Consider the following 25,500-nt stretch of genomic DNA (forward strand, 5'->3'; position numbering starts at 1 on the left):
GGTTGAAAGCAGCAAGGACTAAGAAAAGATGTTTTCTTTTACTGGGGACCTGCTGTAAAAGACTCCAATTATTTACTTTGGTGCTGTTTCTGAAGAAATGGTTTCTGCCAGACCACAGTCTGCTACATAGTTGTTCATTTTATTTCCTTTTCTAAAAAATGGCAGACTTTAACAAGTCAATTGATCAACCAAATAAGCAGAGGCCTTTAAATTACCATATACTTGGGGCGCCTGGGTGGCGCAGTCGGTTAAGCGTCCGACTTCAGCCAGGTCACGATCTCGCGGTCCGTGAGTTCGAGCCCCGCATCGGGCTCTGGGCTGATGGCTCAGAACCTGGAGCCTGTTTCCGATTCTGTGTCTCCCTCTCTCTCTGCCCCTCCCCCGTTCATGCTGTGTCTCTCTCTGTCCCAAAAATAAATAAACGTTGAAAAAAAAAAATAAAATAAAATAAATTACCATATACTTTAACTGAATAAAATAAATTGTTTTCCTAACTGGTTTAGCAACCTTGTGTCTGGAAAGGCAGCAAAACCCACTTTGCTCCAAAATTAGAAGGTGGATTCGGAGGCTGTTCATAAGATGCCTGGTGTCTTCTAATGCCAGTCACGGAAGTGATCTTCATGAACTCGGTAACTTAATAAATGTAAAATGACCTCCTCTATCAATACAATGTTGAGCCAGCAAAACCAACAAAGGTAGGGATCGCATAAAACAAGGGAATACATTTCCTCTTAGATAATAAAAGGGGAATATGTCTGGTAATGAAATCAATCTATAATAAACTTGTAAAGGGATGATTCTGGTTTACATGTAAGTTTACCTAAATTGCCCATGTGTAAATGATTGGAAATTTTCTTCTTCTAACATAATCCCATTCATTATAAACTAAGTTGGTCTTAGTTTCTTATACATCTCACATTTCCTTGAATTTATCGAGTACACCCTCACTTTATAGCCATTTAATTTATAAGCTGGGCCTGCCCAGCCTGACCATAAAGCTTCTCTTCAGAAAGATCCCAGATGCATTCAACAGAGGCCTCTTCCAGTAAAGATCTGCACTTTATAACAGTACACGAAAGAACACCAACCAGCCCTACAATATAAAAATCTTCGATTTCACATTATCACAGAAACAGTGCAATTTACTAACCATTCCTTCCTTACAGAAAACTCAGTAGCTCTAAAAATTTTTGTTCTGTTTCAAAACATTTCAATACTCATTAATTCCAAAGATCCAAACACCGTGTAACTTTGGCATTCTTGGAATCAGCAACTCAGGAGAGACGCTGTGTTTAGGATGAAGTGAGTTGGATCATACATTGACAGAGACTTGCCAGATAATATAGAATTATTGGAAAAACTGTGCGAAACTTCTGTGAAGGTTTAAATTGCACTCCACAGTCCAGGTGTTTCCAACGAATCAGGGAACACCTTGCTTTTACCTTTGTCGGGAGTTTCAAAAGGCACTCTTTTTACTGCATCCAAAAAACCCATACATCCTGAGAGTATGTATAATATTTGTTAAGGTGCAAACAACAGAAACAATGAAGAAGGGAATACTGAGGACGACAATGTGAAGCAAGTCAGCTCCCGATGCATATGTCGGCCACATGCCCTGGCTGTTCGTTATACAGGTACTTGCATGCACCTCACTGTGGGCAACTCCAACATTCATGTTTGTCCCCCTGCTCCACTCTGGGCCGCTGGCTGAGAGCAGGACCAGGTCCATAGCAACAGGGTCTCTTCAAGGATGAATGCCAGTGCTCAACCCCAGTCTTGGCAATAATATTTTTGTGAAAGTATTGTAGTGATATTTATATATGGTAATGAAAAAAAGCACCTGACACAATTTCAGGCACATGGTGGGTGTTTAATACATAGGAGTTCCTTTCTACATGTTAACCTCTTAACTTTATATCACACCCATTGTGTACTTTTAGTTTAATGCAATAGATTATCAGATTTGAAGTTCAGTAAGTTTTTAAAATTGAGATATAATTGGCATGTAACATTGTATTAGTTGTGGGTGTACAACATAATTAATTTTCATTCATTTGCATATGGTGTAAGATAATTGTCCAATTTCATTCTTTTGCAGGTGGCTGTCCAGTTTTCTCAGCCACTTGTTTAAGAGAATGTCCTTTCACTATTACATATTCTTGGCTCCTTTGTTGTAAATTAACTGATCATATATGTATGGGTTTATTTCTGGGCTCTCTATTCTGCTCCATTGATCTATATGTCGGTCTTTATACCAGTACTCTTCTGTTTTGCTAACTACAGCTTTATAATATAGCTTGAATTCTGTACGGGATATGCCTTCACCTTTATTCTTCTTTTACAAGATTGCTTTGGCTATGCAGATAAGTTTTCTTCCCTTTCTCTCTATCTTCTATTTTCTCAGACCCTGTAACACAAAGATTGGTCCACTTGATGTTGTGCCATAAATATCTTTAAGCTATCTTCATCATTTTGCATTCTTCTTTCTTTTTGCTCTTCTCATTGGATAAAATCCACTGCCTTGTACTCAAGTTCCTGATTCTGTCTTCCAGTTCATTCAGACTGCAGTTGAATCTCTCTATTAATTTTTTAGCTCTGTTATTATATTTTCCAGGTCAATGATGTCAGTTTGGTACTTTCTTATATTTTATATTTCCTTGTTGAAATTTTTATTTTGTTCATGAATTCTTTTCCTGACACCAGAGAGCATCTTTATGACCATTATTTTGAACTCTTTACCAGGAAAATCACTTATCTCCATTTTATTAAAGTCTCTTTATGAAGTTTTATGTTGTTATTTTGTTTGGAACATACTCCTCTGTTTCTTCATTTTCCTTGCCTTTCTGTGATGGTTTCTGTGGATTAGGTAAAATAGTCACCTCTTCCAGTTTTGAAAAAGTGGCCTCTGTGTAAAAGATAAATCTTATTCAACTCTGCCCTCACTCTTGGTTGTCTCTCAGTCCTTTGTGATTGTCCAAGCAGCTTTCTTTGTTCTTAATGGCCCCTAGTAGTTGAAGGTGTGCCAAGACCTGTCAGTGTCCCAAAGAGGCAGAACTCAGTCAGCACCTAGATGCCAGATGATTTTAAACTAGATCCTCAGGTAGCAGCTTTTGTTTGTTACAGTCCTACAGAACCCATGAATTTAAGCCCTATCGGCCATCAGAGCCACACATCAAGGGGTACCCTCTGGAGGACAACTGAAGAAAACATGACACCATAGGTGTGCACAATTTCTTTCCAGGAGATATCTCCACCTTGAAATGAGACAGAGAGAGAGTGACAACAGTGCACCTACCATGCCCTCGGTTTCTAGAGAGTATTGTAGTATTAAATTAGAAGGCTGCCCCTCAGTTCATAGCCATTAAAATGAATAAATAGGCCTCTTTCATGAAAGGATTGGATATGTTTCAGTTTGCTTCATCTGCTCTGCACCCTTGGGAATTTGCCACAGTGAGTCTGCACAAGCCCTTTAAGAACTGTCTCTTACTTGGCCAAAGCCTCCTGGGTCTTGCGGATACAAGCCCTGTTGGCTTTCAAAGCTAGATGCTTTGGGCACCCATCTCTCTCACATGGAAGTCTTAGACATTGATGTGCTAGATGTGGGATTCCAAAGCCAGCACTCCTTAAGGAGAAGCTGGGAGTTGTGAGATCCCTCCCGATTGTGTGTCACCTCACCAAGGCTGGGGTTCATGGCAAAATTGTGTCTCAGCCTCTCTTTCTTGCTTCATTGTGGATTTTTCTCTCATTTTTTCAAAGGGTAAGAGTCACTTAGCTAGCTTCTGGATTTCTGTCAGGTGAATTGTTCTGTATGTAGTTGTAGATTGGGTGTATCCATGAAAGGAGGTAAGTTCAGGAGCCTCCTATGTCATCATCTGCACTGAAGCTTCAGAGATGCCCAAGCTCATTTCTTCCCCCCTCTTTGTACATCATACTTCAGCCACCAATCGTCCTTATTTGAAGAAAGGACGAGGTAGTGACCATTGCAGCAGAAGAGTGGGGAGTAACGACCTTCTTGGTCAGGTTGGAGGCAGCAAAAGGAGTGGCTGGCCTCAGCCTTGAATCTTAAAATTTAATAAGTTTTTAAAACATTTTAAATTATGTTAACATGAATCATCAGCGTTTGACAGTTTTGAATCTTCATTCAGTCTTCATTCCGTATTTGAAACATCACCCATGGGGGAAAAGTAATAAAATCTAGGCAAGCTTTTTTTTCTTACTAATTTATACCTAATAATATTTTCAACTTTAATATGAGCTTTACTCTTAGAATATGTATAGTCAAGGATTAAAACTTATGCCACTATAGACAAAGAGATGGTTCAGAATTTTACATAATTAAAAATGAAAAACTCCATGCCAATTCTTACCATGAGCAAAAGTGTTAAATAGCTAAATTGAAGTCTGAAAAGGTTAATTTTATTTTGTAGATTAAATTTAATGAGGCGACCTGCGTGGTTCAGTCAGTTAAGCATCTGGCTCTTAATTTCAGCTCAGGTCATGATCTCATCGTTCAGTTTGTGAGATCAAGTCCCATGTCTGACTCTGCTGCGACAGTGCAGAGCCTGCTTGGGGTTCTCTGTCTCCCTCTCTGTCTCTGTCACTCCCCAGCTCATGTGCATGCGCAGGCATGCCTATGCACACACTCTGTCTTTCTCAAAATAAATAAATAAACTTAAAAAATATTAATGAATTTTGCTAAGGTTTCTTGTAGCAAACACTTCTGGAGACTAAAAAGTAGCTAAATGACACTTTGAAACTTTACTGCAAATGTATACATATATTTCTATTGAAGATGAATTTAAAATGCTTATTGTTGAATTTGTTTTTCACTAATGCTTTGTTTTCAGTACATCTGCTTTCCCCATCCTCTGCTTATTTGAAAACTCCAAGACCTTTGATACTGTGATTGAATTCTGAGGGTCACTGGGAGCATGGAGAGCAAGAAGGACGACTAGATGATAGTGAATGCCTTGTTATACAACATCTATGCAATTATACTATGAATGCTCACCAATTTTTCACCAGTAGTTTTTAACATTTCTTTCTTGTGAAAGCAATTCAAAACTGCCTGATCTATCCAAAGCCAAATTTCAGTAAAACCGAATCTTGGAATAAAATCTTGTAGTGTGGTACTTTCAAGCTTTAAATTGAATAACTACCAACTCCCCACTCAGTTCTTTGCCTTGTACATCTTAAGAGGAGAGATCCAGTTTATACAACACAGGTCTACAATGCAATTTTACCATCTGATACTTTGGCACAGATGGGCAGGTGACTACCAAAATTCATGCTTCTCCTTTCATGGTGCTTAGTTCTTGGACAACAGTTTAATTCCCTAGCCCACTTGCTTCTCCAAACACTATAGCATCTTGCTACTGGTGGGGTGTAAATAACATAGAAGGCAGGGATTGGAACAACCACAGATGGAAGGAGTCTTAGTCCTCTACTGATTGTGTAAAGGGAAGCTACCATTGCTGAGAATATTGCAGGAAACATTACTGCAGCAAGAAGAAACTGCAATTGCATGAAGGCCTTCCTTAAATGTTTGGGTTTATTTTTTACTCTAACTAATGCAAGTAAGTTTTCAAAAACATATATTTCATGTATTTACGTTTACTCTGCTTTTATATCTTTCAGATTCTTTGAAGGGATTTAAAGCTAGTAATATTTTAATTATGTTTTAAGCTTGGTTCACTGCATAAGAGCATATCTGGAAAATTGAGATGATGTGGTTATTCAAATGTGTAATTATGGATTCTTTCTATTTTTTGCTTTGATAGGAGACCCTATAGCTGAGGAGCTGCAGCAGAATACCTCATCCATGACTGGTAAGGCCTGATGAAGAGAGCTCACATAAGTCAATTTGCTAGTTTTTCCCATTAAATCATTGAAGATTTTCTTTTGAGATTTGTTTATTTTTCTAAATTTAAGAGCAACAGAGGCACCTGGGTGGCTCAGTGGGTTGGGAGTCCGACTTCAGCTCAGGTCATGATCTCATGGTTGGTGGGTTGCAGCCCTGCATTGGGCTCTGTGCTGACAGCTCAGAGCCTGGAGCCTGCTTCGCATTCTGTGTCTCCCTCTCTCCTTGTCCCTCCCCTGTTCTCGTTCTCTCTCTCTCTCTCTCTCAAAAATAAATAAATAAACTTTTAAAAATATTTCAAAAGAAAGAAAGAAAGAAAGAAAGAAGAAAGAAAGAAAGAAAGAAAGAAAGAAAGAAAGAAAGAAAGAAAGAAAGAAAAGACCAGGGGCGCCTGGGTGACTAAATTGGTTAAGCATCCAACTTGGCTCAGTCGGTTAAGTGTCCGACTTAGGACATGACTCAAGTCATGATCTCATGGCTTGTGAGTTCGAGCCCCGTGATAGGCTCTGTGCTGACAGCTCAGAGCCTAGAGTCTGCTTCATATTCTGTGTCTCCCTCTCTTTGTGCCCCTCCCCTGTTCGTGCTGTATCTCTCTGTCTCTCTCTCTCTCAAAAATAAATGAACATTAAAAAAATTAAAAATAAAAATAAAAAAGACCAACATATAAGGGTTTTAAAAAGGGAATACTATCACAACAGCAGCAAAGGAATGTATCTCGGTTTGTAGATGAAAAGTGGACTTGAAGTAGCCTGGTGGCCTTATGAGTCAATAAAGATGCATAGGAAAAGACAGTCCTTGATTGGAAGGACCAAAAAGTGTGGAATGGACACCCATAGGTAATCATGACTTTCTTTAAGAGTATGTGTTAGAGGATTGGAGGGAAGATGGCGGCGTAGGAGGACGCTGGGCTCACCGCGCGTCCTGCTGATCACTTAGATTCCACCTACACCTGCCTAAATAACCCAGAAAACAGCCAGAGGATTAGCAGAACGGAGTCGCCAGACCCAAGCGCAGACGAGAGGCCCACGGAAGAGGGTAGGAAGGGCGGCGAGGCGGCGCGCGCTCCACGGACTGGCAGGAGGGAGCCGGGGCGGAGGGGCGGCTCGCCGGCCAAGCAGAGTCCCTGAGTCTGGCTTGCAAGAGCGGAGGGGCCTGACAGACTGTGTTCCGACAGCAAGCGCGACTTAGCGTCTGGGAGGTCATAAGTTAACAGCTCTGCTCGGAAAGCGGGAAGGCTGGAGGACAAAGGGAGGGAGAGCTGCTGAGCCCCCGGACGACAGAGCTCAGTTTGGTGGGGAACAAAGGCGCTCGCCAGCGCCATCTCCCCCGCCCATCCCCCAGCCAAAATCCCAAAGGGAACCGGTTCCTGCCAGGGAAATTGCTCGCTCAGCGCGAACACCCAACTCTGTGCTTCTGCGGAGCCAAACCTCCGGCAGCGGATCTCACTCCCTGCCGCTGCCACAGGGCCCCTCCTGAAGTGGATCACCTAAGGAGAAGCGAGCTAAGCCTGCCCCCCTGCCACCGTGCACCTTGCCTACCCACCCCAGCTAATACGCCAGATCCCCAGCATCACAAGCCTGGCAGTGTGCAAGTAGCCCAGACGGGCCACGCCACCCCACAGTGAATCCCGCCCCTAGGAGAGGGGAAGAGAAGGCACACACCAGTCTGACTGTGGCCCCAGCGGTGGGCTGGGGGCAGACATCAGGTCGGACTGCGGCCCCGCCCACCAACTCCAGTTATACACCACAGCACAGGGGAAGTGCCCTGCAGGCCCTCACCACACCAGGGACTATCCAAAATGACCAAGCGGAAGAATTCCCCTCAGAAGAATCTCCAGGAAATAACAACAGCTAATGAGCTGATCAAAAAGGATTTAAATAATATAACAGAAAGTGAATTTAGAATAATAGTCATAAAATTAATCGCTGGGCTTGAAAACAGTATACAGGACAGCAGAGAATCTCTTGCTACAGAGATCAAGGGACAAAGGAACAGTCACGAGGAGCTGAAAAACGCTTTAAATGAAATGCAAAACAAAATGGAAACCACCACAGCTCGGATGGAAGAGGCAGAGGAGAGAATAGGTGAACTAGAAGATAAAGTTATGGAAAAAGAGGAAGCTGAGAAAAAGAGAGATAAAAAAATCCAGGAGTATGAGGGGAAAATTAGAGAACTAAGTGATACACTAAAAAGAAATAATAAACGCATAATTGGTATCCCAGAGGAGGAAGAGAGAGGGAAAGGTGCTGAAGGGGTACTTGAAGAAATTATAGCTGAGAACTTCCCTGAACTGGGGAAGGAAAAAGGCATTGAAATCCAAGAGGCACAGAGAACTCCCTTCAGACGTAACTTGAATCGATCTTCTGCACGACATATCATAGTGAAACTGGCAAAATACAAGGATAAAGAGAAAATTCTGAAAGCAGCAAGGGGTAAACGTGCCCTCACATATAAAGGGAGACCTATAAGACTCGTGACTGATCTCTCTTTTGAAACTTGGCAGGCCAGAAAGAATTGGCACGAGATTTTCAGTGTGCTAGACAGAAAAAATATGCAGCCGAGAATCCTTTATCCAGCAAGTCTGTCATTTAGAATAGAAGGAGAGATAAAGGTCTTCCCAAACAAACAAAAACTGAAGGAATTTGTCACCACTAAACCAGCCCTACAAGAGATCCTAAGGGGGACCCTGTGAGACAAAGTACCAGAGACATCACTACAAGCATAAAACATACAGACATCACAATGACTCTAAACCCGTATCTTTCTATAATAACACTGAATGTAAATGGATTAAATGCGCCAACCAAAAGACATAGGGTATCAGAATGGATAAACAAACAAGACCCATCTATTTGCTGTCTACAAGAGACTCATTTTAGACCTGAGGACACCTTTAGATTGAGAGTGAGGGGATGGAGAACTATTTATCATGCTACTGGAAGCCAAAAGAAAGCTAGAGTAGCCATACTTATATCAGACAAACTAGACTTTAAATTAAAGGCTGTAACAAGAGATGAAGAAGGACATTATATAATAGTTACAGGGTCTATCCATCAGGAAGAGCTAACAATTATAAATGTCTATGCGCCGAATACCGGAGCCCCCAAATATATAAAACAATTCTTCATAAACATAAGCAACCTTATTGATAAGAATGTGGTAATTGCAGGGGACTTTAACACCCCACTTACAGAAATGGATAGATCATCTAGACACACGGTCAATAAAGAAACAAGGGCCCTGAATGAGACATTGGATCAGATGGACTTGACAGATATATTTAAAACTCTGCATCCCAAAGCAACAGAATATACTTTCTTCTCGAGTGCACATGGAACATTCTCCAAGATAGATCATATACTGGGTCACAAAACAGCCCTTCATAAGTTTACAAGAATTGAAATTATACCATGCATACTTTCAGACCACCATGCTATGAAGCTTGAAATCAACCACAGGAAAAAGTCTGGAAAACCTCCAAAAGCATGGAGGTTAAAGAACACCCTACTAACGAATGAGTGGGTCAACCAGGCAATTAGAGAAGAAATCAAAAAATATATGGAAACAAACGAAAATGAAAATACAACAATCCAAACGCTTTGGGACGCAGCGAAGGCAGTCCTGAGAGGAAAATACATTGCAATCCAGGCCTATCTCAAGAAACAAGAAACACCCCAAATACAAAATCTAACAGCACACCTAAAGGAAATAGAAGCAGAACAGCAAAGACAGCCTAAACCCAGCAGAAGAAGAGAAATAATAAAGATCAGAGCAGAAATAAACAATATAGAATCTAAAAAAACTGTAGAGCAGATCAACGAAACCAAGAGTTGGTTTTTTGAAAAAATAAACAAAATTGACAAACCTCTAGCCAGGCTTCTCAAAAAGAAAAGGGAGATGACCCAAATAGATAAAATCATGAATGAAAATGGAATTATTACAACCAATCCCTCAGAGATACAAACAATTATCAGGGAATACTATGAAAAATTATATGCCAACAAATTGGACAACCTGGAAGAAATGGACAAATTCCTGAACACCCACACTCTTCCAAAACTCAGTCAGGAGGAAAGAGAAAGCTTGAACAGACCCATAACCAGCAAAGAAATTGAATCGGTTATCAAAAATCTCCCAACAAATAAGAGTCCAGGACCAGATGGCTTCCCAGGGGAGTTCTACCAGACGTTTAAAGCAGAGATAATACCTATCCTTCTCAAGCTATTCCAAGAAATAGAAAGGGAAGGAAAACTTCCAGACTCATTCTATGAAGCCACTATTACTTTGATTCCTAAACCAGACAGAGACCCATTAAAAAAAGAGAACTACAGGCCAATATCCCTGATGAATATGGATGCCAAAATTCTCAATAAGATACTAGCAAATCGAATTCAACAGCATATAAAAAGAATTATTCACCATGATCAAGTGGGATTCATTCCTGGGATGCAGGGCTGGTTCAACATTCGCAAATCAATCAACGTGATACATCACATTAACAAAAAAAAAGAGAAGAACCATATGATCCTGTCAATCGATGCAGAAAAGGCCTTTGACATAATCCAGCACCCTTTCTTAATAAAAACCCTTGAGAAAGTCGGGATAGAAGGAACATACTTAAAGATCATAAAAGCCATTTATGAAAAGCCCACAGCTAACATCATCCTCAACGGGGAAAAACTGAGAGCTTTTTCCCTGAGATCAGGAACACGACAGGGATGCCCACTCTCACCGCTGTTGTTTAACATAGTGCTGGAAGTTCTAGCATCAGCAATCAGACAACAAAAGGAAATCAAAGGCATCAAAATTGGCAAAGATGAAGTCAAGCTTTCGCTTTTTGCAGATGACATGATATTATACATGGAAAATCCGATAGACTCCACCAAAAGTCTGCTAGAACTGATACATGAATTCAGCAAAGTTGCAGGATACAAAATCAATGTACAGAAATCAGTTGCATTCTTATACACTAACAATGAAGCCACAGAAAGACAAATAAAGAAACTGATCCCATTCACAATTGCACCAAGAAGCATAAAATACCTAGGAATCAATCTAACCAAAGATGTAAAGGATCTGTATGCTGAAAACTATAGAAAGCTTATGAAGGTAATTGAAGAAGATTTAAAGAAATGGAAAGACATTCCCTGCTCATGGATTGGAAAAATAAATATTGTCAAAATGTCAATACTACCCAAAGCTATCTACACATTCAATGCAATCTCAATCAAAATTGCACCAGCATTCTTCTCAAAACTAGAACAAGCAATCCTAAAATTCATATGGAATCACAAAAGGCCCCGAATAGCCAAAGGAATTTTGAAGAAGACCAAAGCAGGAGGCATCACAATCCCAGACTTTAGCCTCTACTACAAAGTTGTCATCATCAAGACAGCATGGTATTGGCACAAAAACAGACACACAGACCAATGGAATAGAATAGAAACCCCAGAACTAGACCCACAAACATATGGCCAACTCATCTTTGACAAAGCAGGAAAGAACATCCAATGGAAAAAAGACAGCCTCTTTAACAAATGATGCTGGGAGAATTGGACAGCAACATGCAGAAGGTTGAAACTAGACCACTTTCTCACACCATTTACAAAAATAAACTCAAAATGGATAAAGGACCTAAATGTGAGACAGGAAACCATCAAAACCTTAGAGGAGAAAGCAGGAAAAGACCTCTCTGACCTCAGCCGTAGCAATCTCTTACTCGACACATCCCCAAAGGCAAGGGAATTAAAAGCAAAAGTGAATTACTGGGACCTTATGAAGATAAAAAGCTTCTGCACAGCAAAGGAAACAACCAACAAAACTAAAAGGCAACCAACGGAATGGGAAAAGATATTTGCAAATGACATATCGGACAAAGGGCTAGTATCTAAAATCTATAAAGAGCTCACCAAACTCCACACCCGAAAAACAAATAACCCAGTGAAGAAATGGGCAGAAAACATGAATAGACACTTCTCTAAAGAAGACATCCAGATGGCCAACAGGCACATGGAAAGATGTTCAGCGTCGCTCCTTATCAGGGAAATACAAATCAAAACCACACTCAGGTATCACCTCACGCCAGTCAGAGTGGCCAAAATGAACAAATCAGGAGACTATAGATGCTGGAGAGGATGTGGAGAAACGGGAACCCTCTTGCACTGTTGGTGGGAATGCAAACTGGTGCAGCCGCTCTGGAAAGCAGTGTGGAGGTTCCTCAGAAAATTAAAAATAGACCTACCCTATGACCCAGCAATAGCACTGCTAGGAATTTACCCAAGGGATACAGGAGTACTGATGCACAGGGGCACTTGTACCCCAATGTTCATAGCAGCACTCTCAACAATAGCCAAATTATGGAAAGAGCCTAAATGTCCATCAACTGATGAATGGATAAAGAAATTGTGGTTTATATACACAATGGAATACTACGTGGCAATGAGAAAAAATGAAATATGGCCTTTTGTAGCAAAGTGGATGGAACTGGAGAGTGTAATGCTAAGTGAAATAAGCCATACAGAGAAAGACAGATACCATATGGTTTCACTCTTATGTGGATCCTGAGAAACTCAACAGGAATCCATGGGGGAGGGGAAGGAAAAAAAAAAAAAAAAGACGTTAGAGTGGGAGAGAGCCAAAGCATAAGAGACTGTTAAAAACTGAGAACAAACTGAGGGTTGATGGGGGGTGGGAGGGAGGGGAGGGTGGGTGATGGGTATTGAGGAGGGCACCTTTTGGGATGAGCACTGGGTGTTGTATGGAAACCAATTTGTCAATAAATTTCATATACATAAAAATAAATAAATAAATAAATAAATAAATAAATAAATAAATGTCTGATAGAATTCCCCTGGTAGAAAAAAAAAAAAAAAGTATGTGTTATAACGACCTTTATATCTGATAAAATCATTATATCTTCCTTTATTCAATGAAAATATTAGTTTTCTTCAAGCTTTTGTTTTTAAGGGCCTTACCTGAAGAGTTAACCAATCTGGGAAGAAAACTTAGAACAAGTAGGACAGTGTTTTGAAAGTCAGTAAAGTCGCTGATGAAAGGGGCTCTATCCCCCTTAACAAGCATCCGTGGTGGCAGGCCTTTCTGGAATTCATGTGTAATAATCAAAGTTGTTGGAAAGAGGGATGCAGCCAAGTATTCCACAGCCACACACCAATTTCTTCCAAAGTCTGCTTCTGGTTTAGAATAATACTCCAGCCTAAGAGACAAGTGGAAACATGTACAATTATAATTAGTCCACTCAGAATTTCAGCCTCATTGTTTTTTTTCTGGTTTTAAGTTTTTATTTAAATTCTGATTAGTTAACATATAGTGTAATATTGGTTTCAGGAGTAGAATTTAGTGATTCATCACTCACATATAACACCCAGTGCTCATCACAAGTGCCGTCCTTAATACCCATCATCCATTTAGCCCACCTCCCACCACCTCTTCTCCAGCAACCCTCAGTTTGTTCTCCATAGTTAGGAGTCTCTTATGGTTTGCTTCCCTCTCTTTTTTTCCCTTTCCCCTACGTTCACCTGTTTTGTTTCTTAAACTCCACATATGAGTGAAATCATATGGTATTTGTCTTTCTTTGACTGACTTATTTTGTTTAGCATAATATGTTGTAGCTCCATCCGTGTCTTTGTAAGTGGCAAGATTTCATTCTTTTTTATGACTAATATTCTGTTGTATGTGTGTCTGTGTGTGTGTGTGTGCATGCCACATCTTCTTTATCCATTAACCAGTCAGTGCAAATTTGGGCTCTTTCCATAATTTGACTAAAGATCATCTTCTGCCAATAAACTGATAATGTAGTTCTTAGTTTTAGAATGTGATGGCTTGGGGCACCTGGGTGGCTCAGTTAGTTAAGCATCCGACTTCAGTTCAGGTCATGATCTCACGGCTTGTGTGTTCGAGCCCCACGTCAGACTCTGTACTGACAGCTCAAAGCCTGGAGCCTGCTTCAGAGTCTGTCTCTGTCTCTCTCTGCCCCTTCCCTGCTCATTCTCTCTCTCTCTCTCTCTCTCTCTCTCTCATATAAATAAACATAAAAAATTTAGAATGTGATGTTTTGAGCTCCTACCTTTGAAGATATGAATATAGGTAATTAAAATTTTGAACTTGCAAAGGACCATTTCATCAATTGTTTATATTTTATTTTGAATTTTTATCTCTTTTAACCAAACACTTTACACTTATAATTGAATATCATATAATGATCAGATAGATGTTAGATCATGACTAAGTAATACTCTTTAGAAATGGCAGATAAAAATAAAAAGTTTGCTAGACTGAGATTCTTTTGCAACACTATTGATTTCCTGAAATGAGGAGGCCCCTGAAACATTGAGCATCCTAGAAAAGGTGATGTCTGATTTTCTAAATACATGGATTTTTCTCCTACTGGAGAAAGTATGCTAGGAAGCCAAACTCTCTCACCTAATTGGGGAACACATTATTACAGGAGAAAAGTTAAGAGGGTAGTAAATAGTTTTAACTCAAGGCTCCTGTCCTCAATAGTTGTCTAAGTATAGTGAACAACTTGAACTTTGTTCTTTTAACAAATCATTCCCCCTGTCTATTCCTTGCTTTGTTGTCTACACCTGTCTACACCTACATTCTCTTTCAAATCACGTTAGATTTCACCTCCTTCACAAAGTTTCCTCCTCCTATGTAGTCCCAAAGCACCATTTCATTCATTTATTTGAAAGCTACTTCCCCATTAAACTATTCTCTAATTTCTCTGTTTCCACAGCACATATGTAAGGACCATTAAATAGATAATGCTTGCATTATGTTTGTCAATGTTCAGTAAACCATAACATAACCCAGAGGAGAAAAACTTCCTGTGTGTGGCTCCCATGCTCATGGGCTCCTCTCTGTCTCCAACACCCAAAAGTAGAAGAGTGGGTTCAGTGCATCCTTGGTGAAAGAAGATCTTGGTTTGGATTTGCAGGTGACTACTTTTACTCACATGACACCTGACTGTGAAATAAGGATAAAAATAAGTGTAAATCCATAAGGATTTTGAGCAGTGGCCACAAGGCCCTAGGAACAGTGGATTAAATAAACTGCACAGGAGTCAGAAACACTAGGAAGGAGGTGAGGGTACCAATTCAAGACACAGAGGCATATAAGCAGAAGTGAAATTAAGTGGAAGCCTTTCAAATGATATAATTGAATGTGTTATTGGACAATTTATCTAAGAGGTCAGTTAAGATGTAGTGAAGTAAAAAAATTAAAATACACCTTAAAAGGCCCATTTTCATTTAAAATACAGATATGCATGCACCAGCCAATCTTAGGATTCAAGACCACAGAGTTTTGAGTATATGTAGACAATACAGAGGTCAGTATTGTTTCATGTATATAAAAACCCTAATATATTCTTTTGCCTAAAAAAGTAACACATGAGGTTTGAAGGAAGTGCCCCAGTGTATAATAGATTGTGAACATGGCCCCAATTTTTCAAAACTCTTCATCTCTGTTTTTTGGTATATTTTTCCAGTGCCCCTTCTCTGCTACCTTGGGAGGAGGTGGGAAGGAAAGAAGCATCACTCTCTGACTCCAGCTCAGTCAAAGGATTTGGTTTGGCCAATAAGATATTAATCAACTTGACAGTATAAGTTTTGCAATACGTTTTCGCAAGTTGGTTTCTCTCTTTTGCCATTCTGCCATCACTATGGGAAACACTCAAGTTTGCCTGCTGGAGAACGAGAGACGCGTGGAGCGGAGCAGAGCTTCTCCATTCATCCCTGTGATGCCGATCAAAATCTAATAATATGATGTGAGCCCAGAAAAAAATCAGCAGACCTGCCAGCTGAATCTCAAACATGTGAAGAATAAACACTGCTATATGACATTGAGGTTTAATAGTTATCAATTGTGCTACATTCTTGTGGAAAAAAACTAAACAAAATACAGGACAACACACCTAGTAAATTGTAGACTTTCAACAGCAAAAGTGAAGCTAAAATTTAATGGAGATATGCTTTCAAAAATCTTAAGTATTACCCGCCTAGATCTCTGTAATTGCCCAAAGCCTCAGTCAAAACTCATGACAGAATAAGAGTATTTTAAGAATGCAAATCATTTCTCATACAACAACAGTTCTGAATTGACTGGTGTATAAGTCCTAACAAACAAAGTAATCCAGGAAATAGATGTGGGAAACTGGAAATGGGTGATTCAACACACACACACACACACACACACACACACACACACATACACACACACACACAAGAGATAAAAGGAATCCAGTACAGTTATTAGAGACCTAAGAATCATATCTGACCACCTAGGCAGAGTAGAGCAAGTCAACAGTTCTGAAGAAAACCTCTTCAAGAAGAAGAAATTGATATAATCTTGGATGCTTTTGAACATCTTGAGAAGAAACTTCCTTGGTTTGGCAATTTGAAGTAATTAGTGTTGGGTACAATAGAAAAAGGATCAACTCTAAAGGGAGTAAGATAACAAGAAAAAAGAAATACTATCAGTTAAGTACATGTGATGTGAATAGTAATTAATAGTCAAAATAATGTAACCATCGAACACAGACCTAACCCAAATCACTAAACAATTATACAGAGAAAGTGAGAAGTAGGAAGAATTTTTGTGGAGTGAGGGTAAGGGGAATGAGGTGGTAATTTTCTATGGTCATGAATAAAAGGATAATACCTAAATCTTCAAATCAGGAAATGTTTTAGAACTTTTCATTTTTAGAAATACAGTACCAAATACCAAAGTAACCAGTGGTTATGGTGGTATTCTCCCTAGATACAGCTGTTTCATTTCTGTATGTATTTTTGGTGGGCAAGATGACAAAACTTCATAAAACCAATTGACTCCTTAAATCATTGACATATAAGAAGTGTATAATATACAAACTAAAAATAATCCAAAACAAAAAATAAGAGAGAACAGCTGAATTCAATATATAAAATAAAGAAGGAAGGAAGGGAGGGAGGGAGGAAGAAGGAAGGAAGGAAGGAAGGAAGGAAGGAAGGAAGGAAGGAAGGAAGGAAGGAAGGGAGGAAGAGGGAAGGAAGGAAGAGGATGTCTGACAAATTCCAGAAGTAGCCTTAGCAGCAGCTGCAGGAAAACTCTAAGGACTATCCACTGCTCTAACTCCTAGGATAGGGAGGTGCTGATCATACACACCTTCCTGCTAACCTACCTAAGAGGAATGGAGAAAAGGCATGAATGATATTTTGTTCACTTAGGTATTCCCCTGTATGACTCATGTCTCCCAAGGATTTAAAGATTCTTCATAAAAGAAGTAAATATTATATTTTATTTCTGTTTCATTATACATTGAAAAGGTGGAAGCATATTTTTTTCTTGTTTAATAGCTTTTAATATCTTTTCAGAAGGGAAGAAGCACTTTGGTAGTTATTGACCTCGTAAAACTAGGCCGCATACATTGCAGGCAGTATAGTTTACACGTAAGAGGATGAGCTATTGAGTCACAAGAAATTCAAATACTAGCTCTGCCATTCACTAGCTGTAAGATTTTAAGCAAGTTACTAAACAGCTCAACCACATACTCATGATCCAGAAAAAGGAGCTATTTTGAAGTGAGATATTACATTAAGATACTTAGTGAAATTTCTTTTACTTATTGTACTTGAGAAATAGTAACTATTAAAAAAATTCATTTAAGAGAGTTATTTGTTGACATCTAAATAGAAGGTCAAGTAAGAAGGAGAGAATTTTAGAGAATAAAAAGAGTTAATGAAAACAATTTTCTTAGTATACTTAATGAGGAAAGTGCTTCTAATACTATTCAAAAAAATTCAGGTAATATGCTTGTGATCAAAATACTCATATAAATATTTAAAGTTATTCAAATTATTCACCAAAAAATTCATAAGCTCTATGATCTTGAAGCATCTTTTAAATAAAGTTGGCCTGTTAAAAATATGATATTCTTTCAAATATAGTTCCATTACGTAAACAGCAATAAATACAATAAGTTAAAATGTCTGAGACCACAAGAGACAGGAAATATACCTATAAGAAAAAAATTCCTATGATCTTGAATTTTAACTAAAGTCCTTTTATGTTTCAATAGGCACAAAGTTGCATTCTATAGTGATTTATCCTTGTATATGAACTGAAACATCTATAAATTTAAAAAGTAATCTAGAAAGATGACTTTTGCTATCAGTCACATCTTGAGGTTGGCAATCCCAGCTTGAAATCCTTGTCTGATCATCTCATTCCTATTTCCTGTCATAAGAATAGAAAAGCAGTTGACTTACAACTTTTGTGGTGGCTGCAGCCTGAAATCCTATCACTGATAATGCCAAGGGAGAAAATTCCATTGCCCAATTTAATACCCAGTTTTTGAAACCATACTAATAGGTAAAGGAGGAAATCTGCTACTTAGGTGATTCATTTACCTTTACTGCATGATGGAATCAGTGGGAGAGACAACCATGAAATAAGAGGTCCTCACACATTCCTTCCTGGATTAACCAGTCTACTTACACAATACCAAGGACCCTGATTTTTTTTTTGTTCCTGTTTTTTACCATATCCAGATTTCTCCCTGCTATCTCACTCAAAGTGATTGATTTCACCCCCAGATAGTGTCCACTTTGGGGTGTTTCTGTGAAAGTGTTTTTGAAACTTCCATTTTGAAATCAGTTGACAGAGTAAAACATATTTCCCTTCATAATGTGAATAGGCCTCATCCAATCAGCTGAAGGCATGAATAGAACAAAACATTGACCTTCCCTAGAGTAAAAGAGAATTCTTCTGGCTGATGGCCTTTCAAGGGGAACATAGGCTCCTTCTGGTTCTATAGCAGCTGTCAACCTTTGAGCTTGAACTGGGAATCATTCACAAGTAAACACAAATCATTCTTACACTTTCACATCTAGGTGTATAATAACCTCTAGATGTATATGTGCAGTGGCTTAATAATCTTTTAAGCTATCTTGTGCGCTAACCCTGATTGTAGTTGATCTTGTTCCCTAATTATGTACCTACCATATTATGTGTCTGTGGTCAAAATAATGAAGATAATTTCTTTTCTTTTTTTATGTAGAGAAATTGGTTGTATGTTTTATTTTGTTTAATTGGCTAGTTGTTTCATTAGTTATTGGTTGATTAGTGCAAGATTTTTTTTCTCAAAATTTTGCCCTTTTCTTCATAAAACATTTTTTAGTCTAATCACTCTAAAATATTTAGGCCTCATCATTAAAGTACCCAATGGCTAAAATTGTTTAATAAGAAGATTGACAACCACTTTAGAAGAGTAAAAAGGCATAAATACGGCAAAAAATCATTCGCCATATTAAATAGAAATGATTTGGGATCCATTCTTACCTATCTTCAAATATTTTGCCAGCATTTTCCAGGGTTGAGGCATGTGCAGCCCACATGTACTTCAACAGGTCTTCGAAGCTACTGGAAGGATACTGTAAATGCTGTAGCAGAGGAGAAACTTTTTCGTATTTAAGAAAATATAACAATTCTTCCTTCTACAATTTCATCTTACTCCCATATATAATTTAGAAATATTCTACATGAGGAATTTTGTTTCTAAGAATTTTGGAAGATTTCAGTGACTAATACTCCATAGAGTATAATAAATATCTATTACAAATAGTAATATTGAATGCATCTATAAGAAATGAACTACAACAATTTTCCCGAGAGTCAGTATTTTATACTGGTCAAGAGGATTTTTTTTTTTTATCTTTTTTTTTTTTTTCATTTTTTTTTATATGAAGTTTATTGACAAATTGGTTTCCATACAACACCCAGTGCTCATCCCAAAAGGTGCCCTCCTCAATACCCATCACCCACCCGCCCCTCCCTCCCACCCCCCATCAACCCTCAGTTTGTTCTCAGTTTTTAACAGTCTCTTATGCTTTGGCTCTCTCCCACTCTAACCTCTTTTTTTTTTTTTCCTTCCCCTCCCCGATGGGTTCCTGTTAAGTTTCTCAGGATCCACATAAGAGTGAAACCATATGGTATCTGTCTTTCTCTGTATGGCTTATTTCACTTAGCATCACACTCTCCAGTTCCATCCACGTTGCTACAAAAGGCCATATTTCATTTTTTCTCATTGCCACGTAGTATTCCATTGTGTATATAAACCACAATTTCTTTATCCATTCATCAGTTGATGGACATTTAGGCTCTTTCCATAATTTGGCTATTGTTGAGAGTGCTGCTATGAACATTGGGGTACAAGTGCCCCTATGCATCAGTACTCCTGTATCCCTTGGGTAGATTCCTAGCAGTGCTATTGCTGGGTCATAGGGTAGGTCTATTTTTAATTTTCTGAGGAACCTCCACACTGCTTTCCAAAGCGGCTGCACCAATTTGCATTCCCACCAACAGTGCAAGAGGGTTCCCGTTTCTCCACATCCTCTCCAGCATCTATAGTCTCCTGATTGGTTCATTTTGGCCACTCTGACTGGCGTGAGGTGATACCTGAGTGTGGTTTTGATTTGTATTTCCCTGATAAGGAGCGACGCTGAACATCTTTTCATGTGCCTGTTGGCCATCTGGATGTCTTCTTTAGAGAAGTGTCTATTCATGTCTTCTGCCCATTTCTTCACTGGGTTATTTGTTTTTCGGGTGTGGAGTTTGGTGAGCTCTTTATAGATTTTAGATACTAGCCCTTTGTCCGATATGTCATTTGCAAATATCTTTTCCCATTCCGTTGGTTGCCTTTTAGTTTTGTTGGTTGTTTCCTTTGCTGTGCAGAAGCTTTTTATCTTCATAAGGTCCCAGTAATTCACTTTTGCTTTTAATTCCCTTGCCTTTGGGGATGTGTCGAGTAAGAGATTGCTACGGCTGAGGTCAGAGAGGTCTTTTCCTGCTTTCTCCTCTAAGGTTTTGATGGTTTCCTGTCTCACATTTAGGTCCTTTATCCATTTTGAGTTTATTTTTGTAAATGGTGTGAGAAAGTGGTCTAGTTTCAACCTTCTGCATGTTGCTGTCCAGTTCTCCCAGCACCATTTGTTAGAGAGGCTGTCTTTTTTCCATTGGATGTTCTTTCCTGCTTTGTCAAAGATGAGTTGGCCATATGTTTGTGGGTCTAGTTCTGGGGTTTCTATTCTATTCCATTGGTCTGTGTGTCTGTTTTTGTGCCAATACCATGCTGTCTTGATGATGACAGCTTTGTAGTAGAGGCTGAAGTCTGGGATTGTGATGCCTCCTGCTTTGGTCTTCTTCTTCAAAATTCCTTTGGCTATTCGGGGCCTTTTGTGGTTCCATATGAATTTTAGGATTGCTTGTTCTAGTTTCGAGAAGAATGCTGGTGCAATTTTGATTGGGATTGCATTGAATGTGTAGATAGCTTTGGGTAGTATTGACATTTTGACAATATTTATTTTTCCAATCCATGAGCAGGGAATGTCTTTCCATTTCTTTAAATCTTCTTCAATTACCTTCATAAGCTTTCTATAGTTTTCAGCATACAGATCCTTTACATCTTTGGTTAGATTGATTCCTAGGTATTTTATGCTTCTTGGTGCAATTGTGAATGGGATCAGTTTCTTTATTTGTCTTTCTGTTGCTTCATTGTTAGTGTATAAGAATGCAACTGATTTCTGTACATTGATTTTGTATCCTGCAACTTTGCTGAATTCATGTATCAGTTCTAGCAGACTTTTGGTGGAGTCTATCGGATTTTCCATGTATAATATCATGTCATCTGCAAAAAGCGAAAGCTTGACTTCATCTTTGCCAATTTTGATGCCTTTGATTTCCTTTTGTTGTCTGATTGCTGATGCTAGAACTTCCAGCACTATGTTAAACAACAACGGTGAGAGTGGGCATCCCTGTCGTGTTCCTGATCTCAGGGAAAAAGCTCTCAGTTTTTCCCCGTTGAGGATGATGTTAGCTGTGGGCTTTTCATAAATGGCTTTTATGATCTTTAAGTATGTTCCTTCTATCCCGACTTTCTCAAGGGTTTTTATTAAGAAAGGGTGCTGGATTGTGTCAAAGGCCTTTTCAGCATCGATTGACAGGATCATATGGTTCTTCTCTTTTTTTTTGTTAATGTGATGTATCACGTTGATTGATTTGCGAATGTTGAACCAGCCCTGCATCCCAGGAATGAATCCCACTTGATCATGGTGAATAATTCTTTTTATATGCTGTTGAATTCGATTTGCTAGTATCTTATTGAGAATTTTTGCATCCATATTCATCAGGGATATTGGCCTGTAGTTCTCTTTTTTTAATGGGTCTCTGTCTGGTTTAGGAATCAAAGTAATACTGGCTTCATAGAATGAGTCTGGAAGTTTTCCTTCCCTTTCTATTTCTTGGAATAGCTTGAGAAGGATAGGTATTATCTCTGCTTTAAACATCTGGTAGAACTCCCCTGGGAAGCCATCTGGTCCTGGACTCTTATTTGTTGGGAGATTTTTGATAACCGATTCAATTTCTTCACTGGTTATGGGTCTGTTCAAGCTTTCTATTTCCTCCTGATTGAGTTTTGGAAGAGTGTGGGTGTTTAGGAATTTGTCCATTTCTTCCAGGTTGTCCAATTTGTTGGCATATAATTTTTCATAGTATTCCCTGATAATTGTTTGTATCTCTGAGGGATTGGTTGTAATAGTTCCATTTTCATTCATGATTTTATCTATTTGGGTCATCTCCCTTTTCTTTTTGAGAAGCCTGGCTAGAGGTTTGTCAATTTTGTTTATTTTTTCAAAAAACCAACTCTTGGTTTCGTTGATCTGCTCTACAGTTTTTTTAGATTCTATATTGTTTATTTCTGCTCTGATCTTTATTATTTCTCTTCTTCTGCTGGGTTTAGGCTGCCTTTGCTGTTCTGCTTCTATTTCCTTTAGGTGTGCTGTTAGATTTTGTATTTGGGGTGTTTCTTGTTTCTTGAGATAGGCCTGGATTGCAATGTATTTTCCTCTCAGGACTGCCTTCGCTGCGTCCCAAAGCGTTTGGATTGTTGTATTTTCATTTTCGTTTGTTTCCATATATTTTTTGATTTCTTCTCTAATTGCCTGGTTGACCCACTCATTCGTTAGTAGGGTGTTCTTTAACCTCCATGCTTTTGGAGGTTTTCCAGACTTTTTCCTGTGGTTGACTTCAAGCTTCATAGCATTGTGGTCTGAAAGTATGCATGGTATAATTTCAATTCTTGTAAACTTATGAAGGGCTGTTTTGTGACCCAGTATATGATCTATCTTGGAGAATGTTCCATGTGCACTCGAGAAGAAAGTATATTCTGTTGCTTTGGGATGCAGAGTTCTAAATATATCTGTCAAGTCCATCTGATCCAGTGTCTCATTCAGGGCCCTTGTTTCTTTATTGACCATGTGTCTAGATGATCTATCCATTTCTGTAAGTGGGGTGTTAAAGTCCCCTGCAATTACCACATTCTTATCAATAAGGTTGCTTATGTTTATGAAGAATTGTTTTATATATTTGGGGGCTCCGGTATTCGGCGCATAGACATTTATAATTGTTAGCTCTTCCTGATGGATAGACCCTGTAACTATTATATAATGTCCTTCTTCATCTCTTGTTACAGCCTTTAATTTAAAGTCTAGTTTGTCTGATATAAGTATGGCTACTCCAGCTTTCTTCTGGCTTCCAGTAACATGATAAATAGTTCTCCATCCCCTCACTCTGAATCTAAAGGTGTCCTCAGGTCTAAAATGAGTCTCTTGTAGACAGCAAATAGATGGGTCTTGTTTGTTTATCCATTCTGATACCCTATGTCTTTTGGTTGGCGCATTTAATCCATTTACATTCAGTGTTATTATAGAAAGATACGGGTTTAGAGTCATTGTGATGTCTGTATGTTTTATGCTTGTAGTGATGTCTCTGGTACTTTGTCTCACAGGGTCCCCCTTAGGATCTCTTGTAGGGCTGGTTTAGTGGTGACAAATTCCTTCAGTTTTTGTTTGTTTGGGAAGACCTTTATCTCTCCTTCTATTCTAAATGACAGACTTGCTGGATAAAGGATTCTCGGCTGCATATTTTTGCTATCTAGCACCCTGAAAATCTCGTGCCAATTCTTTCTGGCCTGCCAAGTTTCAAAAGAGAGATCAATCACGAGTCTTATAGGTCTCCCTTTATATGTGAGGGCACGTTTACCCCTTGCTGCTTTCAGAATTTTCTCTTTATCCTTGTATTTTGCCAGTTTCACTATGATATGTCGTGCAGAAGATCGATTCAAGTTACGTCTGAAGGGAGTTCTCTGTGCCTCTTGGATTTCAATGCCTTTTTCCTTCCCCAGTTCAGGGAAGTTCTCAGCTATAATTTCTTCAAGTACCCCTTCAGCACCTTTCCCTCTCTCTTCCTCCTCTGGGATACCAATTATGCGTATATTATTTCTTTTTAGTGTATCACTTAGTTCTCTAATTTTCCCCTCATACTCCTGGATTTTTTTATCTCTCTTTTTCTCAGCTTCCTCTTTTTCCATAACTTTATCTTCTAGTTCACCTATTCTCTCCTCTGCCTCTTCCATCCGAGCCGTGGTGGTTTGCATTTTGTTTTCCATTTCCTTTAAAGCGTTTTTCAGCTCCTCTTGACTGTTCCTTAGTCCCCTGATGTCTGTAGCAAGAGATTCTCTGCTGTCCTGTATGCTGTTTTCCAGCCCAGCGATTAATTTTATGACTATTATTCTAAATTCACTTTCTGTTATATTATTTAAATCCTTTTTGATCAGCTCATTAGCTGTTGTTATTTCCTGGAGATTCTTCTGAGGGGAATTCTTCCGCTTGGTCATTTTGGATAGTCCCTGGTGTGGTGAGGGCCTGCAGGGCACTTCCCCTGTGCTGTGGTGTATAACTGGAGTTGGTGGGCGGGGCCGCAGTCCGACCTGATGTCTGCCCCCAGCCCACCGCTGGGGCCACAGTCAGACTGGTGTGTGCCTTCTCTTCCCCTCTCCTAGGGGCGGGATTCACTGTGGGGTGGCGTGGCCCGTCTGGGCTACTTGCACACTGCCAGGCTTGTGATGCTGGGGATCTGGCGTATTAGCTGGGGTGGGAAGGCAAGGTGCACGGCGGCAGGGGGGGCAGGCTTAGCTCGCTTCTCCTTAGGTGATCCACTTCAGGAGGGGCCCTGTGGCAGCCGGAGGGAGTCAGATCGCTGCCGGAGGTTTGGCTCCGCAGAAGCACAGAGTTGGGTGTTCGCGCTGATCAAGCAATTTCCCTGGCCGGAGCCGGTTCCCTTTGGGATTTTGGCTGGGGGATGGGCGGGGGAGATGGCGCTGGCGAGCGCCTTTGTTCCCCGCCAAACTGAGCTCTGTCGTCCGGGGGCTCCGCAGCTCACCCTCCCTTTGTCCTCCAGCCTTCCCGCTTTCCGAGCAGAGCTGTTAACTTATGACCTCCCAGACGCTAAGTCGCGCTTGCTGTCGGAACACAGTCCGTCAGGCCCCTCCGCTTTTGCAAGCCGGACTCGGGGGCTCTGCTTGGCCGGCGAGCCGCCCCTCCGCCCCGGCTCCCTCCTGCCAGTCCGTGGAGCGCGCGCCGCCTCGCCGCCCTTCCTACCCTCTTCCGTGGGCCTCTCGTCTGCACTTGGGTCCGGTGACTCTGTTCTGCTAATCCTCTGGCGGTTTTCTGGGTTATTTAGGCAGGTGTAGGTGGAATCTAAGTGATCAGCAGGACGCGCGGTGAGCCCAGCGTCCTCCTAAGCCGCCA

The 25,500-nt window shown here is 39.9% G+C and overlaps 1 protein-coding gene and 1 pseudogene across 1 annotated transcript in view; both read right to left on the bottom strand.

The window, feature by feature from the left end:
• LOC124529400 (protein LEG1 homolog) overlaps nucleotides 1-25,500 on the bottom strand; it is a 33,054-nt gene that overhangs the window by 2,369 nt on the left and 5,185 nt on the right. Inside the window, exons 4-5 of the mRNA XM_047103302.1 lie at nucleotides 19,199-19,299; nucleotides 12,835-13,073 (exon numbers count right to left, since the gene is read on the bottom strand). Of these exons, the coding sequence (XP_046959258.1) occupies nucleotides 12,835-13,073; nucleotides 19,199-19,299 (340 nt within the window). The remainder of the gene's footprint in view (nucleotides 1-12,834; nucleotides 13,074-19,198; nucleotides 19,300-25,500) is intronic.
• On the bottom strand, nucleotides 1,211-1,675 carry LOC124529401 (ORM1-like protein 1; annotated as a pseudogene).

The sequence above is a fragment of the Lynx rufus genome, unplaced genomic scaffold (assembly GCF_022079265.1).
Source record: "Lynx rufus isolate CCGP_SWC_20201006 ecotype Redwood Valley unplaced genomic scaffold, mLynRuf1.p SCAF_6, whole genome shotgun sequence".
Taxonomy (NCBI): Eukaryota; Metazoa; Chordata; class Mammalia; order Carnivora; family Felidae; genus Lynx; species Lynx rufus.